This window comes from Rhinolophus sinicus, linkage group LG01 (assembly GCF_036562045.2).
Source record: "Rhinolophus sinicus isolate RSC01 linkage group LG01, ASM3656204v1, whole genome shotgun sequence".
NCBI lineage: Eukaryota > Metazoa > Chordata > Mammalia > Chiroptera > Rhinolophidae > Rhinolophus > Rhinolophus sinicus.
The window spans coordinates 61,823,476-61,837,348 of record NC_133751.1 but is presented as its reverse complement, the minus strand read 5'-3'; the positions used below and the strand labels follow the sequence as shown (position 1 = coordinate 61,837,348).

At 38.3% G+C, this 13,873-nt stretch overlaps 1 protein-coding gene and 1 pseudogene across 4 annotated transcripts in view; one reads left to right on the top strand and one right to left on the bottom strand.

The window, feature by feature from the left end:
* The first annotated feature begins 278 nt into the window (after positions 1-278).
* Positions 279-13,873, top strand: part of CD86 (CD86 molecule) — an 80,459-nt gene continuing 66,864 nt past the window's right edge. For all 4 annotated transcript variants that reach the window (XM_074331090.1, XM_074331136.1, XM_074331108.1 and 1 more), the window contains exon 1: positions 279-434. In XM_074331090.1, coding sequence (XP_074187191.1) covers positions 421-434 — 14 coding nt within the window. In that variant the 5' untranslated portion in view covers positions 279-420. The remainder of the gene's footprint in view (positions 435-13,873) is intronic.
* On the bottom strand, positions 6,038-6,671 carry LOC109435886 (large ribosomal subunit protein eL15; annotated as a pseudogene).

Sequence of the window (13,873 nt, the reverse complement as noted above, 5' to 3'; positions counted from 1 at the left end):
GCTCTTTTATTCTATTTTATAGAGACAGAGATTCCCACCCCCTTCTTTTTAATGATCATATTTTCTAGATTTTCAGAGGGAATTTCTCGAGGGGGTACTTTTACCCCACCTCATCTTAATGGTGTGTCTGGAACTTAAGCCACTGAATTAACATTTAAAAATATATTTAAACCTAAGTCAAAGAATTCAAATGCAAGGAATGGGTTAAATTTCTTCTACAAGTGTCAGCAAAATGACAAAAGACAAAAGAGGAACAGCCTTTAGTAAAGAAAGTTACAGGGTATACAGTCATTGTGGAGGAAGGCTTTCACAGGCGAGGAACGTATTGCCCCTCCTTCCACTTTAACTCGGATTAATACACATAGACAGACAGACAAGCAGGGTCATCCCAGACGTTAGCCAACAGCAGACGCAGCCAAGATGGATTTCCGATGGTGAGTGATATCATTCTTATTATCCTTTGAAATTCAAATTTGAGTTAAGTTACCTCAGCGGCAGGCTGAGGTTGACGGTACTGCTCTCATTTCTGTCCTTCCTGCCCAAGAGTGCTAATATGTATTAAGAACATATTTATGCCGAAGCCAAAAGTAGAAACATCGGGAGAAAGAGGGGTCTATATGAAGTGTTAACTGAAGTCCCAAAGCCATTCTTCCCTTCTTGGAGCACCCACTCTGTTGATTCCAAAGCTCCAAGACAGAGAAGCTTTTAAAAAAATTATTATCAAAAACATTTGACTGCCACTCAAAGGTGAGAAATATTGAGCTGCCAAAAACTGTACTGGTTGTTGGTTTTTATAAAGTGATTAATTTTGATTTTGTAAATTTGTTTCAAATATTTCAATGTTGCAGTTGTTGATTTTAAGAATCATGAAATTTTGAAATGTCTGCATAAGTAGGGCAAATGATAGTGAATAAATTTTGTGTATACCAAGGTCAGTTTGGCCTGGGGATGGGATAATGAGATAGAGAAGGTAGAAGAAGACAAGCCAAGGAAAAGGAAGAGGAACGAGGAGTTTAAGAAGAAAATGCAGAACCCAGATGATGAGTCACAAACAGGCCATGGGAGATTCTGAGCAGAGTGAGGTAGTGGAAAGATATAGAGTAATTCAGTTACCTCCTGGTAGTGAATGTGCTGCGTGTGCTGTGTACTTTACTAGTGTTGTTTCACTGAATTTTAATCTTTGCAATGACCCGCAGGCAGATACTATTATCATTGTGTTCTATGAATGAGATAACTGTGGCTTAAAGAGGCTAAATAACTAGCTAAGGTTCACACTGCTCGTAAGGAGTGGAAATCTTTCTTGCTGCTTTGCTCTACGCCACAAGGTTTCTCCATGCCCTAGCAGGCCTCCATGGCAGTGACTTACTGGCAGGGGTCACACCCATTCTTCTCTTAGATGGTGGCAGCTGAGGTCAGTCATCATTTATTATTGCTCTTTGAAAATCTAAGTTACCCTAATTTACCTTGTGCTTCCTAGTTTGGGAAACAGCTTAGCTGTTTTCATTTCAGAAGATTAGAATTTAATTTCCAAGTAAAGATTCTTTTCCCTCCAGTGGAATTTTGAAATGTTACACATGTATAAGAAAATTTTTTCAGAATTTGTAATTTTTGTGGGACCATAGAGGAGGTACCCCTTAATTATGTTAATACTGCCTGCAGATATCTATAGAACCACAGGCATCTGTCTATATTGTTCTTGTTAAGATTCTCTTTGTTGCGTAGTGTCTGAAAATTGATCATGAGCCGGAAATTTTAAAATATAAATGACCAAATTTTAAAATATAAAACTAAATAATGTTTAGTTTTATCTTAAATAAAAGAAATGCAAATTAAAATGGTGAAATATCATTTTTCTTTAATCAAAGTGACAAATATTTTGTTTAAAATGAAGCAATCAAGCAAAAATCTTATCTGTTTCTAAGGAAGGGGGAACATGTATACCCTCATTACCAGCTGATGCCAATATAATCTTTCAAGACAATAATCTGGTGATACATATTAAAAGCCCTCAAAATGTATATGCCTTGTAGCCAAGCAGTTCAACTTTTAGGAATCTATTGTAAGGACATAATCATATATGTTTGTATGGTTTTAGTGACATGGATGTTTTTCTTGCCATTGTTTCTAATAGGAAAAACCTTAGGAACAACTTAAATGTCTAAATATAGGTAATTGGTTAATTAGGGAACATCCATAATGGAATACCATGCAATTATTAAAACTTCTATTATAGAAGAACAATTCTTACGGTGTTTGGCTTAAGAAAAAACAAAGCAGAATATACAGTGCTACTACTTTTATATATGATACCTGTCTATGTACAATATTAGTCAGAAATACAGATTATTTCTATTGTCTACTTTGTGTTTTTAAACTTGGATTACATCTATAGACAGGAAAATAAAATTAGATATTTAAGAAAAAGAAACCAAATAACTTGTAATTTGTAAAATTCCATTGTTAGAGCTTTGGCCCTTTGTCTTTAACTTTCTGTCTCTTCACTCCTCTTCAAAATATACTCACTCCTAAAAGGCTTGTTTTCATAGAATGTTGTATGTGGAGGAGCTTGGAGCACTCATTTCCTTATTTTAAGATGTGATGGCTCTAGAGTGGGAGCAAGAACAATGTAGTGGTTGAGTGGCCTCACGTTGGAACCTGAGTGCTGAAGTTTGAATCCCAGCTTCTCTCACTTTCCAGTTGCATGACCTTGGACACATTGTTTAACAACTATAATTCTTAGTTGTCTGTATAATCAGGATAATTGTGGCTTGTCATAAGGTGGTTGTGAGATTTTCATGAGACAATCCATGTAAAGTGCTTAGAACCTTGCTCTGATAAGTACTCAGTAATTACCAGTAGTTGTTTTTAGAAGAAATAGAGGGAAAGTAGTTTGTCCAAGATTACACAACTACTTGATGGGCATGCTAGGACTAAAATTCAAGGCTTTCTTTGAGCCTGTCAGGACAACCCCAGGCTGGGCTCCAAAGGGAGCTGACCTGAAACAGGCAGAGCCCAAGGCCAAGGCCAGCCACTTCCAGGGAATGACTGATCACAGTGGAAAACCAAATGCTGGAGAGGAGGAGGAAGGCTAAGGAAGCTGAGAGCCAGGTTAGGCGTAGAGATAAAGCCAGGAGCAAAGAGCTAGTGCAGAAGGGAAGAGATGCCTCAGAGACACTGCTGAGGCTTTTAGAGACTATCAGCTCTAGGCTTCATGGGGGGTCAACATGGTTTAAAGCCTCAAGTTCTGGGTGAATAAATAGACAAATACTGTGCCTGGGGGAATTGCAACTCTAGCTGTGAGAAGATGCCTGATGGGTAGTGATAAAAGAGGATAAGGTGGGAACTGGGAGGGATCAGGACCAGGAGCCCCAGGCATCCAATCATGATTATCCTAAAGTCACAGCCTAAGTTTAAAGAGTCATAAACAAACAAAGATAATGATAAGCTTTGCTTTAAAACATTCCTCTGGTAGCAGAGTGCAGAACTGATTTGGGGTGACAAGGAGATCTTTTAGAAAACTATTGTAATAATCCAAGAAGAGGTGTTGAGGACACGAAACTGGGCAATTAGTGGTGGAATCAGAGAGGAGAGGATGCATTTGGAAGATTTTTAAGCTCTAAAATTGACAGGATTTGGGTTTTGACAGATGTGGAGCTTGGAAGGAGAGATCTAAGCACACAGTGGCATCCTTTGCAAAATGGGGAGTATAGGCAGTGGATTGGGTTTGGGCCAGGGGCAAAGAAAGGACAGAAGTTGAGGTCATTTTTTTAACATGCTGAATTTGGGATCATGTGGAGCAGCTGGATGGTGACATGTAAGTAGATAAGTGGATACACAAGTGCAAAGCTCAAGAAAGAAGTATGAGCTGGAGTAGGCCCTAAGAGTCTTTAGCATAAGTACAGCAGATAGTGGAAATTCTTCTTGTGGGCGAGATCACTAGGGAGAGGGGATGGTGGAGTGAGAAGTAGCCAAGGATGGAACCTGTAAAACTTTGACATTTAAAGAGGTAGATGAGGATGAAGAGTCCAAAATAGACACCAAAGCGGGACTAGAGATTGGAGCAAAGCAGGAGAAAGTGATGCCATAGAAACCAAGGGAGGAGAGAGATGCAAGAAAGATGAGGACATGTCCATGGAAAGACAAACCATATTTACATTGAGCACATGAGATATGACAGAAAAAGGGATTCTAGGGACTAAGTGTTAAGGGTTAAATTGTGTCCCCTAAAAATTCATATGTTGAAGTTGTAACCCCTAGTACCTCAGGATGTGATTGTGTTTTGGAGATAATCAGATTAAAATGAGATCATTAGGGTGGCCCCTAATCCAAGATGACTGGTGTGCTTATAAAGAAGAGGAAATTTGGACGCAGAAACACGCAACACACAGGGTAGTCACAGTGTTAAATTCTGCAGAAAGGTGAACTAGGAGAATGACTGAAAATGTCAGTCCAGAAGCCTTTGATGACCTTTGCAGAAAACTCCCAGTGAAATAGAAGGAGTAAGATCTCAGGGAGCTGAGAACATGGAGACAGCAGATAGATCCCCACTGCAAAATGTTTGGTGATGAAAGGGGACCTCGTCACTGAACCAAACTTACCTCTACTGTCTATAAAGAGCCACAAGGAACCAGACGTAGAGTCTCCTCTAACTTAATACTAGCTAAACACAGGAGAGAAAAGTCAATACTTCTTATTCTACCCAAAACTGGTTTAGGAAGGATTTCAGGAAAAAAATATTTTTTTACAGCATCATTTTACATGCTGGGTTTTGGTACTGACACAGATCCATTCTCTTTTGTTAAACCATAAGAACGTAGTGATTCAAGGCTTCTCAGAGATGAATGGAGAAGTATTAAAGCATTTTCTTAGAAAGCTTTGAAATCAAAATGAGCCTAAATTTTTCTTTCATAGTCTCAGGGGTATTATTGGTCAAACAACCCAAATGTCACAGTTCTATATTAAGGGTTCAAATTAATCAGATTTGACTAAAAGATGTAATAAAAGACCTAATAAAAATAAGGAACACGTTGTTAAGTAGACCAATTTGTCAACGTCAGCCAAAAATTAACCACGGAGTAAAACCTGAAGTAAATAAATACCCGAAAGATAAACCTAAATTGTCACTTTCCTCTTAGAACTATTTTCAACCAACCAAACAATCAATCTTTATCAAGAACCTAATAGTTTTTGTTTGTTTGTTTAGTTTAATAAGCATTTATTCCTTTAGTTGAACAACCTTTACACACAAATAGATGGTTTAAGATTTTTGACTGGAAAGGAATTTGGGTCTCAAGAGGTTTTATGAGTATGCTACATGTTTCCTGGAAATCATTTAACTGAGTCTTTCAGTATTCTGCAGATTCCGTGGAGTAATGGGATTGAATCAGGAGCCTCACCTTTTGTCAACCTCAGTAGTAGTATTGTGGATTTTGTTTAGGTTAACCAGGATTTGTTTCATTTGTAAGAGAACCCTCTTGCAATAGGATTGTTCAGGTTCCCTAATGGTGGCATTCTTTTAAACTTTTCTCCTTTCAGAAGCAGCAGCTATGTAAATAGAATATTAGGTTAAATCTAAAAATGTGGGCTGCCTAGTGAACTTTCATTTTTCTGTGTATGATCCTCAGAATGGATTAGGATATCCTTCACATTTCCAAGCAAAATTCAACTTAAAATGCCCTTTTCAAACTCTAAATAATAGCCCCTTGAGAGTAAACCAGCAGAGCGTTGAACTACCCCAATAAAGCTGTAGGTTTTATCACATGCACCAACAAATTTACATGCCTAGTTCTATACTCCTCTTTCACAGAATTTATTTTCCACCTATTAAGCCAAACAGCATTTTAAACACTGACATATAAACTCCCTAATAAGTTAAAGCAAAGATAACAGTGTTTACCTTATGAGAAACACAATATACCATCACTTATAGTCTTCAAGCATTATTGCACTTTAACTTTCATAATTTGACGTGCATTCATGAAACAATCTGCAGACGACTAGTTTTAATAGACAAATAAAGAACACTTTCAAGCAGACATGACTGTCCTTAATTGTTTATTAGGTAAGAATTCTACCAACATTACTCGTATTAGCAGTAACGGTGGAGCTGGAGAGTGTTGCGCCTTCTCCAAGCCGCACAGCGAGAACCACTAATAGTGTGGTGGTACTTGTGGCCCTTGCCAAGGCAACTGGCTCTTGCGGCCTGCAGATGTTCGCCATCGCATCTCCCTGTGTGTGTGATCCACTGGGTGTCAGGCTAGCTTTATGGTTTGGATCAATGAGGATAACCTCAAAGAATTTGTACATGAAATCTTCACCAACCCAGTAAGAATTCAGGACTCTCAGAGCCCCACGGTGGCATCCAGTTCTCTCCTTGGCAAGAGATTGAAGGCTTTGAGCAAACTTCAGCTGGTTAACATCCTGATGGACAGACTTGCCATAGGTCACACCCTTAGGAACTGGGCGTTTGCGGCCACCATGATGCACACGAATCTGATATATGACAAACTTGTGTGGCCTTGTATCCCAGCCTGGGTGCTTTATCTGCTGGGTGGGGCTGGAGAGCATAGAGAGCTGGTGGTATGGCCAGTAGCACATCCTGAGAAGAAAGCACATTATTACATCGACTGCTTCTTCCTCCATAGCTCCTGGATGTACCTCTAAGCGCCCATCTTGGCTTACCTGATGGCTGTGGCCAGATGGAAAGGGAAGAACCTGATACTATTAAGGCACTGTGAAGAATGCAGAAGAAATAGCAACATGTAGTTTTTATAGTCTAATTAGCAATAAAAACCAACAATTATAAAATGACAAAAGCAATCTAATGCAATTAATAATTAAGTGATTTAACAAATAAATATAAATGTCAAAATATATTCATTCTCACTAGATGCTAAAGAAACAACAATTAGATATTTTCATTTATCAAATTAAACAGTAAACAAACAAACAATCCAATTAGAAAATAAGCAAAAGATATAAAAAGACATTTCCCCGAAGGGGATATACAGATAAGTAAGCACAGGGAAAGATGTTCAATGTCATTCACCATTATAGGAATTAAAATAAAAACCATAGTGAGATATCACTACAAACCCCTCAGAATGACTAGAATGAGAACATAACCCCGTTGTAAGCTGAGAAGCATCTGTACAAGCAAATACCTATTCTGGCCACTGCCTATTTCTCCATGTTCTACCGTAGTAATTTTTTCAGTTCATTCAGCATTTTTTTCCCAGGCACTGTGCCACCCAGTAGTGATAGACAAAGATGAGTAAACATGATTGCTTTCCTCAAGAGGCTCAGTTTAGTGATAAATATATCAAATGTGGTGATTTCTTTTATAACAGTGAAGTGTGTGAGGTTCCAGGAACACAAAGGTATCTGTTTTCCATTTGTCTATTGACAGTACTGTGCCTTGGGTAAGTGCCAGAGTGTTGAGTCAGTCAGGCTGGTTTCAAATAATTCACTGATAAGTAGTTCTATATTTATTAGTAGTTTTATATTGATAAATAGTTCTATGTTTATTATCACCTTGGGGAAGCTCTCCAAGTTCCCTGAATGTTAGTGCCCCATCTGTAAAATGTGGCTACTAGTACTTACCAATGCCATGAGGGTTATAAAAATTTATAATGGATGTAAAGTCTTGTGGAAATAAAATATTTTAAGCTTCACATTCTTTTCTTTAAAATCTATTATTTCCTATATTTTGAATTAAGTCTTAATTTTCTTTAGCTCTTCCTTTTCTGATTCATTTCTAGCAAATAGATTCCTACCTATAAGAATCTGTGGTAGACCTCCTAATTGCAAATAAGAGAAGGGCAGTTTCAATGAATGTGAAAAGGAAAGCTATTTACAATCTATTTTATGTAAGGGTAGGATGCCAAAAACATTAAAATAAAATCCCGTCCTATGATTGTTAATCATACGAGTGTCTTCATAAAGCTGTCTGTGGAAACTCCTTGGTAGCCTTCTGGGCTTCAAATATTTTATGTCTGCTATGTCTGCTTTTAATTTTTAAAGACTTTTTTACTCATTAGTCATCATGGGTAACGTATTCAAATTTACACTTCTAATTCTGGAAGATGTATAAACTACCATTTTTCTTTATTATAAAAAATGCTTATTTCTCTTGCTCTAATAATTTTACTTTATGGATCTAGAAATTAAATAACAAGAGAGATAGAAACAGATATGAGCACAAAAATGTTTATTACAATATTATTTAATATAATGAAAAATAAGAACCTAAATTTTTTTTTTAATTAAAGTTTATTGGGGTGACAATTGTTAGTACAGTTACATAGATTTCAGGTGTACAACTCTGTATTACATCATCTATAAATCCCATTGTATGTTCACCACCCAGAGTCAGTTCTCCTTCTATCACCATATATTTGATCCCCTTTACCCTCATCTACCACCCCCCGCCCCCCTTACCCTCTGGTAACCACTAAACTATTGTCTGTGTCTATGAGTTTTTGTTTCTCATTTGAAGAACCTAAATTTTTGACATTAGGTGAATGGTTAAGTATATTAAAAATGAAGTTGATAATGACATTTTACTGACAGAAGAAAACATAAGTTTATGAAATTAGAAAGAAAATAATGCATAGAAACAAGATAGTGAGCAAATATGTCAAAACAGTCATAGTGGTTACCTCTAGATGGTGGGATTACAGAAATAGGGTTTTTTCTTTGACTGAAATTGCTAAATCTACAGTGAATTTACATTGCTTGGCTAAGCAGGATGAAATTGAGTTAAAAAGTAATCTAGTGGTGAGGTATAGACTCTAAGTCAGGAGTGGCAAACATGAAATACCTACGGAGACCCTCAGATAACAGAAGTGAGTGATGCAGGCCTGTGGTTTATTATACCCGTGTGATGCATGAAGCATGGAAGCTGCAGACAAACCCTATTTCGAGTGATGCTGCTGGTTACCACTCTGTTGTCCTGTATGCAGGAGGGTGATTCAGCACAACCTACTCTGATTTTTCAAGAGAATTCAGAAAAGTAGACTTATAGGTGAAATCTGGTTTTTACATATGGCATGCCTCAATACCTGGATGGATGGGGTTGGCCCAGGCCACCAGTTTTTACTTCTGACTTGTGTTAGTGCCATAGAGGTTCAGAGGAAAGGAGATAATTGTGGATGGAGTGCTTTAGGAATATATTATATTCTAGGCTGTAGTGAATCAGAGCTAGAAGGGAGGGGGTCTGGGAATATTTGTTTATTAACTTATTCAATAAAATTTTATTTAATGTTGAAAAAATGAAGATGAGTCAGATAGAGCTCCTATTTAGAAGCTATTAAGAGAGGAGGTTTCACCATAGCTAATATGTCTTACCACATGGCAGGCAAAATGTATACCATATTGCATCACGTATTATTTCATTTAATCCTCACAACTCCAGGAGGTAGCTACTATTATTAGTTCCCATTTTCCACGGGTGCAAACTGAATCTTAGAGATGGTAAGTAACTTGAGCCAGGTAACAGAGCCAGGATTCCAGACCCCAGTTTGATTCCAGATCAAAGCTCTAAACAAGCATATTATATATTATGGGAGATCAGGGGAGGATGAGATTACTCTTAGCAGCAGAAAGATTTATACATGGAAAGATTTGAACTTGGAGAGAGCTGTTTTGGGTCAGAGTCTAAACAAGCTCTGGCAACCAAGTGATAAAGGTAAGAGTGAAGGAGCCATTGGTCTGGGGCAGAGGTTGAAAACTAAAGGCTGGTAGACCAAAAATAGTATATTAACAGACAGTAGTCTTTACAAATTAAAAATAATTATAATTATTTTCCAATACTTTAAAAACCTGGAGAAGCCACATAAATTTGGATTTCCAGCTCCTCAGGGAAATCAGAATACCTGGTAACACTGGGCCCACATTCCCATATGGTAATGACTGGTGAACCTGGCAGAGGCTGCTCGATTTCCAATGGGGTATAGAAGTTCTTCCTTTCCCACGTGGCCTACTTTGCTCATTTAATTTCCTGCCAGGAGCCTTTAGGCACTCAAGCTAGTTAAAAGCCTTGGTCTAGAAAGTGAAGCATTAGCATGCAGGAAAGAATAACCAAATGGAACAAGGCAGGTGAGAGCTGGGAGTGCAGAAGCTAAGGGTGTTTGAAAGTACGGACCCAGAAAGACACTTTCTGAGGATGCCAGATCCTAACGCAGAGGTCGTTGATCTTGTTCCCACCTAGTTGGGTTGGAAATGGTCCCAAGATCTTTGCCTGAGGATTGGAAGGAAGTAGACTGGAGGTGGCAGGGACTTGTCTGAGGGCTCAATGGAAAAGATAGAAATTTGAGGGAGAATTTAGACCGCAGAGAGTAAAAACGTTAATGTGACCATTCAGTGATTCACCCACGGTTCTATTTCCAAGAGAATTTTCTGGCTTACTAAGTATTTATGGTTGCCTGGAAAAAAAAAAAAAAAAGTTAGTAAGAATGAAAACGAAAAACCTAAACCTGGTTTCTTTAATGCCTCTCAGTGTATTTTCACAAATATAGGCAGAGTGATCCCTTTACATACTACTTAGGTATTGATCTGAGGGTCCCATTCAGTTCTGGGGGGCCTTAGGAAAAACATTTCCTTAGATTAAAGGAACTTTGAACAGGTTACTTACTTCTCTAAGCCTTGGTTTCTTCCTCTGTTAGAAGGTTTAATAGTTTCAAATTTTCACAGGGTAAGGATTAGGTGAGTGAATGGAGCTATATGAAGTACATGTCTCAGAGTAGGAAGGAGTAAGTGATTGCTGTGATGAGCAAGGATGGCGCTAGAATCCTTATAGTTGCCTCTGAATCCTTACAGTGACCATGTGAGCTAGGTATTATTTTCCCCACTGAAAAATAAAGTGAGGAAATTGAGATTTAGAGAGGTTTAGAAACTTACGTTGTCTGACAATTTAGTTCGCGAACTCATCCTAGAAAAAGTGCTACATACCTCAGTGCTGAATATCACTATGGTTACCTTTGAAGTACTCCCCTTGGGAGGCTATGCAACAATACCAGCACCTAGTCCACCCTTCAAAGCAATTTTGGAGCTCATTTTATGGAATGGCCTTCAGAGCTCTCATCGTATTACCTTGATGTCCTGAATGTCATCAAAATGTCTTCCTTTTAATATTTCTTTTACCTTTGGGTAAAGAAAGAAGTTATTGGGGGCCAGATCAGGTGAGTAGGGAGGGTGTTCCAACACAGTTATTTGTTTACTGGCTAAAAACTCCCTCACAGACAGTGCCGTGTGAGCTGGTGCATTGTTGTGATGCAAGAGCTCCTTTGGAACCATTTTTGCACGCACCTTTCTCGTGCCAAGATTTTCAGTTAAGATTTTCCTAACTGTTTCTCTATCGATGTTTACTTGGTCTGCTATGCTTCTCTCAGTCAGCTGATGATTTTGACGCACAATTTGGCAAATTTTTGCTCATTACTGGCTGCCCTGACCTCTCTTTATCAGTGACACATTCTCTCACCTCAGAAAAAAGTTTAATCTATTTCTACACTGCCATTTGCTTCATGGCATTATCCTCATAAACTTGGACTAACATGTCCCTGATTTCACTTCCACTCTTGCCAAGTTTAACAAGAAATTTAATGTTTGTTCATTGCTCTAATTCAAACTCAGACATTCTCGCGACAGCACACAAAACATGCAACAGCAATAATGAAGGCCACTCAGCAAGACATCACCTCATGTCAACACAAACACAGCTGTGAGACACTGATATACCAAGATTATGAAACCTTACCGAGCTGTTTGTATAGTGTTGCCAAAGTAAACGCGCGGTGGCAAGTTCACAAACGTAATTGTCAGGTCTCATGCTCAAGGTCACATAATCAATAAGGGGCAGAGTGGAGAGACTTACTCAAAAAGTCTCAAACCACACCAAAAAAGTATGCTGACATCTATCTGACATTCCAAGGATAATCATATAACATTCTTGGATAGAAATTAAAACAGTTTCAATTTATATCCTGCTAAAACCTTGAGGTCACCAGCCGTGTGTTCCTGGGTAAGTGGCCTAACCTCTCTGAAACTTAGTTTTCTCATCTATAAAAGTTTCTGTGTTTATTGATAGATTCAGTGAAGTAATGCATTTGGAGTACTTAGCAGTATACTTAGCTTATAAGCAATCAGCTAACAGATATTAATTTTACTAACACTTACTAGACCTGTTACTGTACCAGGGATGCAAAGGGGCATGTAAAGGGGAATGCAACATGTTTCCTGCCTTTGTGGAACTCAGGACCAGACAGCTATAAGAGCAGTGAAATTTTAACACAGTTAGGAAACTATTATAATGGAAGAATAAACTATGTGATTTGGGAGGGAGAAAGATATAGATATGGTGAAAAGAGGAGGGAATGATGGCAGGGAAGGTTTCAACTGTGAACTGTGGAGTGACCTGGATCTGAAAGGAAGAGTAGGGTTTTACAGACAGAGAAGGCAGAAATGAGATTCCAGGCAGAAGGAACAGTTTGCGCTAACTCAGAGAAGGCATAAAGTCTAAAAGTTCTGGGAGGATCAGGAAATAGTGAACAGTTCAAGTATGCTAGAGGGTAAGTTACATGACTTAATTAATAAAAGCAGAAGATAAAAAATTGGATTCAGGCTGTGAAGGGCCTTGTGTGTCTTGCTAAGAAGAGTGACCACAGCCCATGAGGAACAGAGAGCAAGTCTTTAAAGCAAGAATGTTTTGTAATCAGATTGTTTTTGATGAAAGACAGTAGCAGGGTAAAGGATAATGACAGGAAACCAGACGGGAGCCTATTGCAAATAGTCTAGACAAGAGGTGACGAAGACCCCAAAACTGGCCGCTGATGAATTGGAAGTGGGTGGCGAGGAAGAGAAAGTGAAGGGTGACATCAACACAGTGTGTGAAATCCAAGTTATGAAAATGGCTTGGTCCCTTCTCGCCACAGTCACCCCCAAAGGACCAAAACAAAAACAAAGAAAACCTCTTTTAAAAATAATCTCTTTTGTTTGTATGCAAATAAGGCATGCATAGTGAAAATGCAACTCAAGTGAGATGATGACAAATGCAATATTTTGTCTCCAATCCATGAAACACAAAAATTGAATGGGTTTACTAGTGCTGTCCTTAAACATTCCAACTCCTCACATTAAAAGTGTAGCCAAGTGCAAGGCTTACGTGTGATTATTTTCGATCTTAAACCAGATTTGAGGAAAGCTTTTTAAGGCCCTTTTCAACAGAGGCTATCCATTCCGTACATCATGGAAGAGTAGGAAAAGCACATCTTGTTTTACTGGAAAATTTCTTTCAAAACTCCTCTGGGGTTGGACCTTTGGAATCTTACAGATAAAAATGTGCAAAGAGCGCTATAAAAATTACACCTCTGTGGTTCTGCACCACCAACTTGAAAATTGCAAATCAAGGTTGATAAATGCATATTTTAAGGCTTCTCAGAAGTCTTATGTGCATTGCTTTTGGTTGCTAAGATGCCACAGGGAAGTGAGCCTTTGGGTGTGCAATGACCCCACCCTCCACCCTGTTGTGAAATGGAAGCTTCAAAAAATCCAGTGGTTTTTTTTTCAACAAGCTTAGTCATATTGGCTGTGTTCTGTATGCCCCAACCTATTTTATTTTATGTTGTAGTGCATATTTTATTTACCCTCTTAAATAAATAGTTTGCATAAAAAGGTGCTTTCACAGATCTTCAGGCCTTCCTAAATTTGAAATACGCTGCCATTTCTTAAAATGTGTTAGTTTTGTTATGTATTATAGTCCATCCTTTACACACATAGGAAAAAATATGGACTTAACTCTTCAAGCAACTTCTACAATTAGAATATTACCTCGTTTTATTTCTTCTGAGGTTATAAAGGAAACGGCAAATGTCAGAGG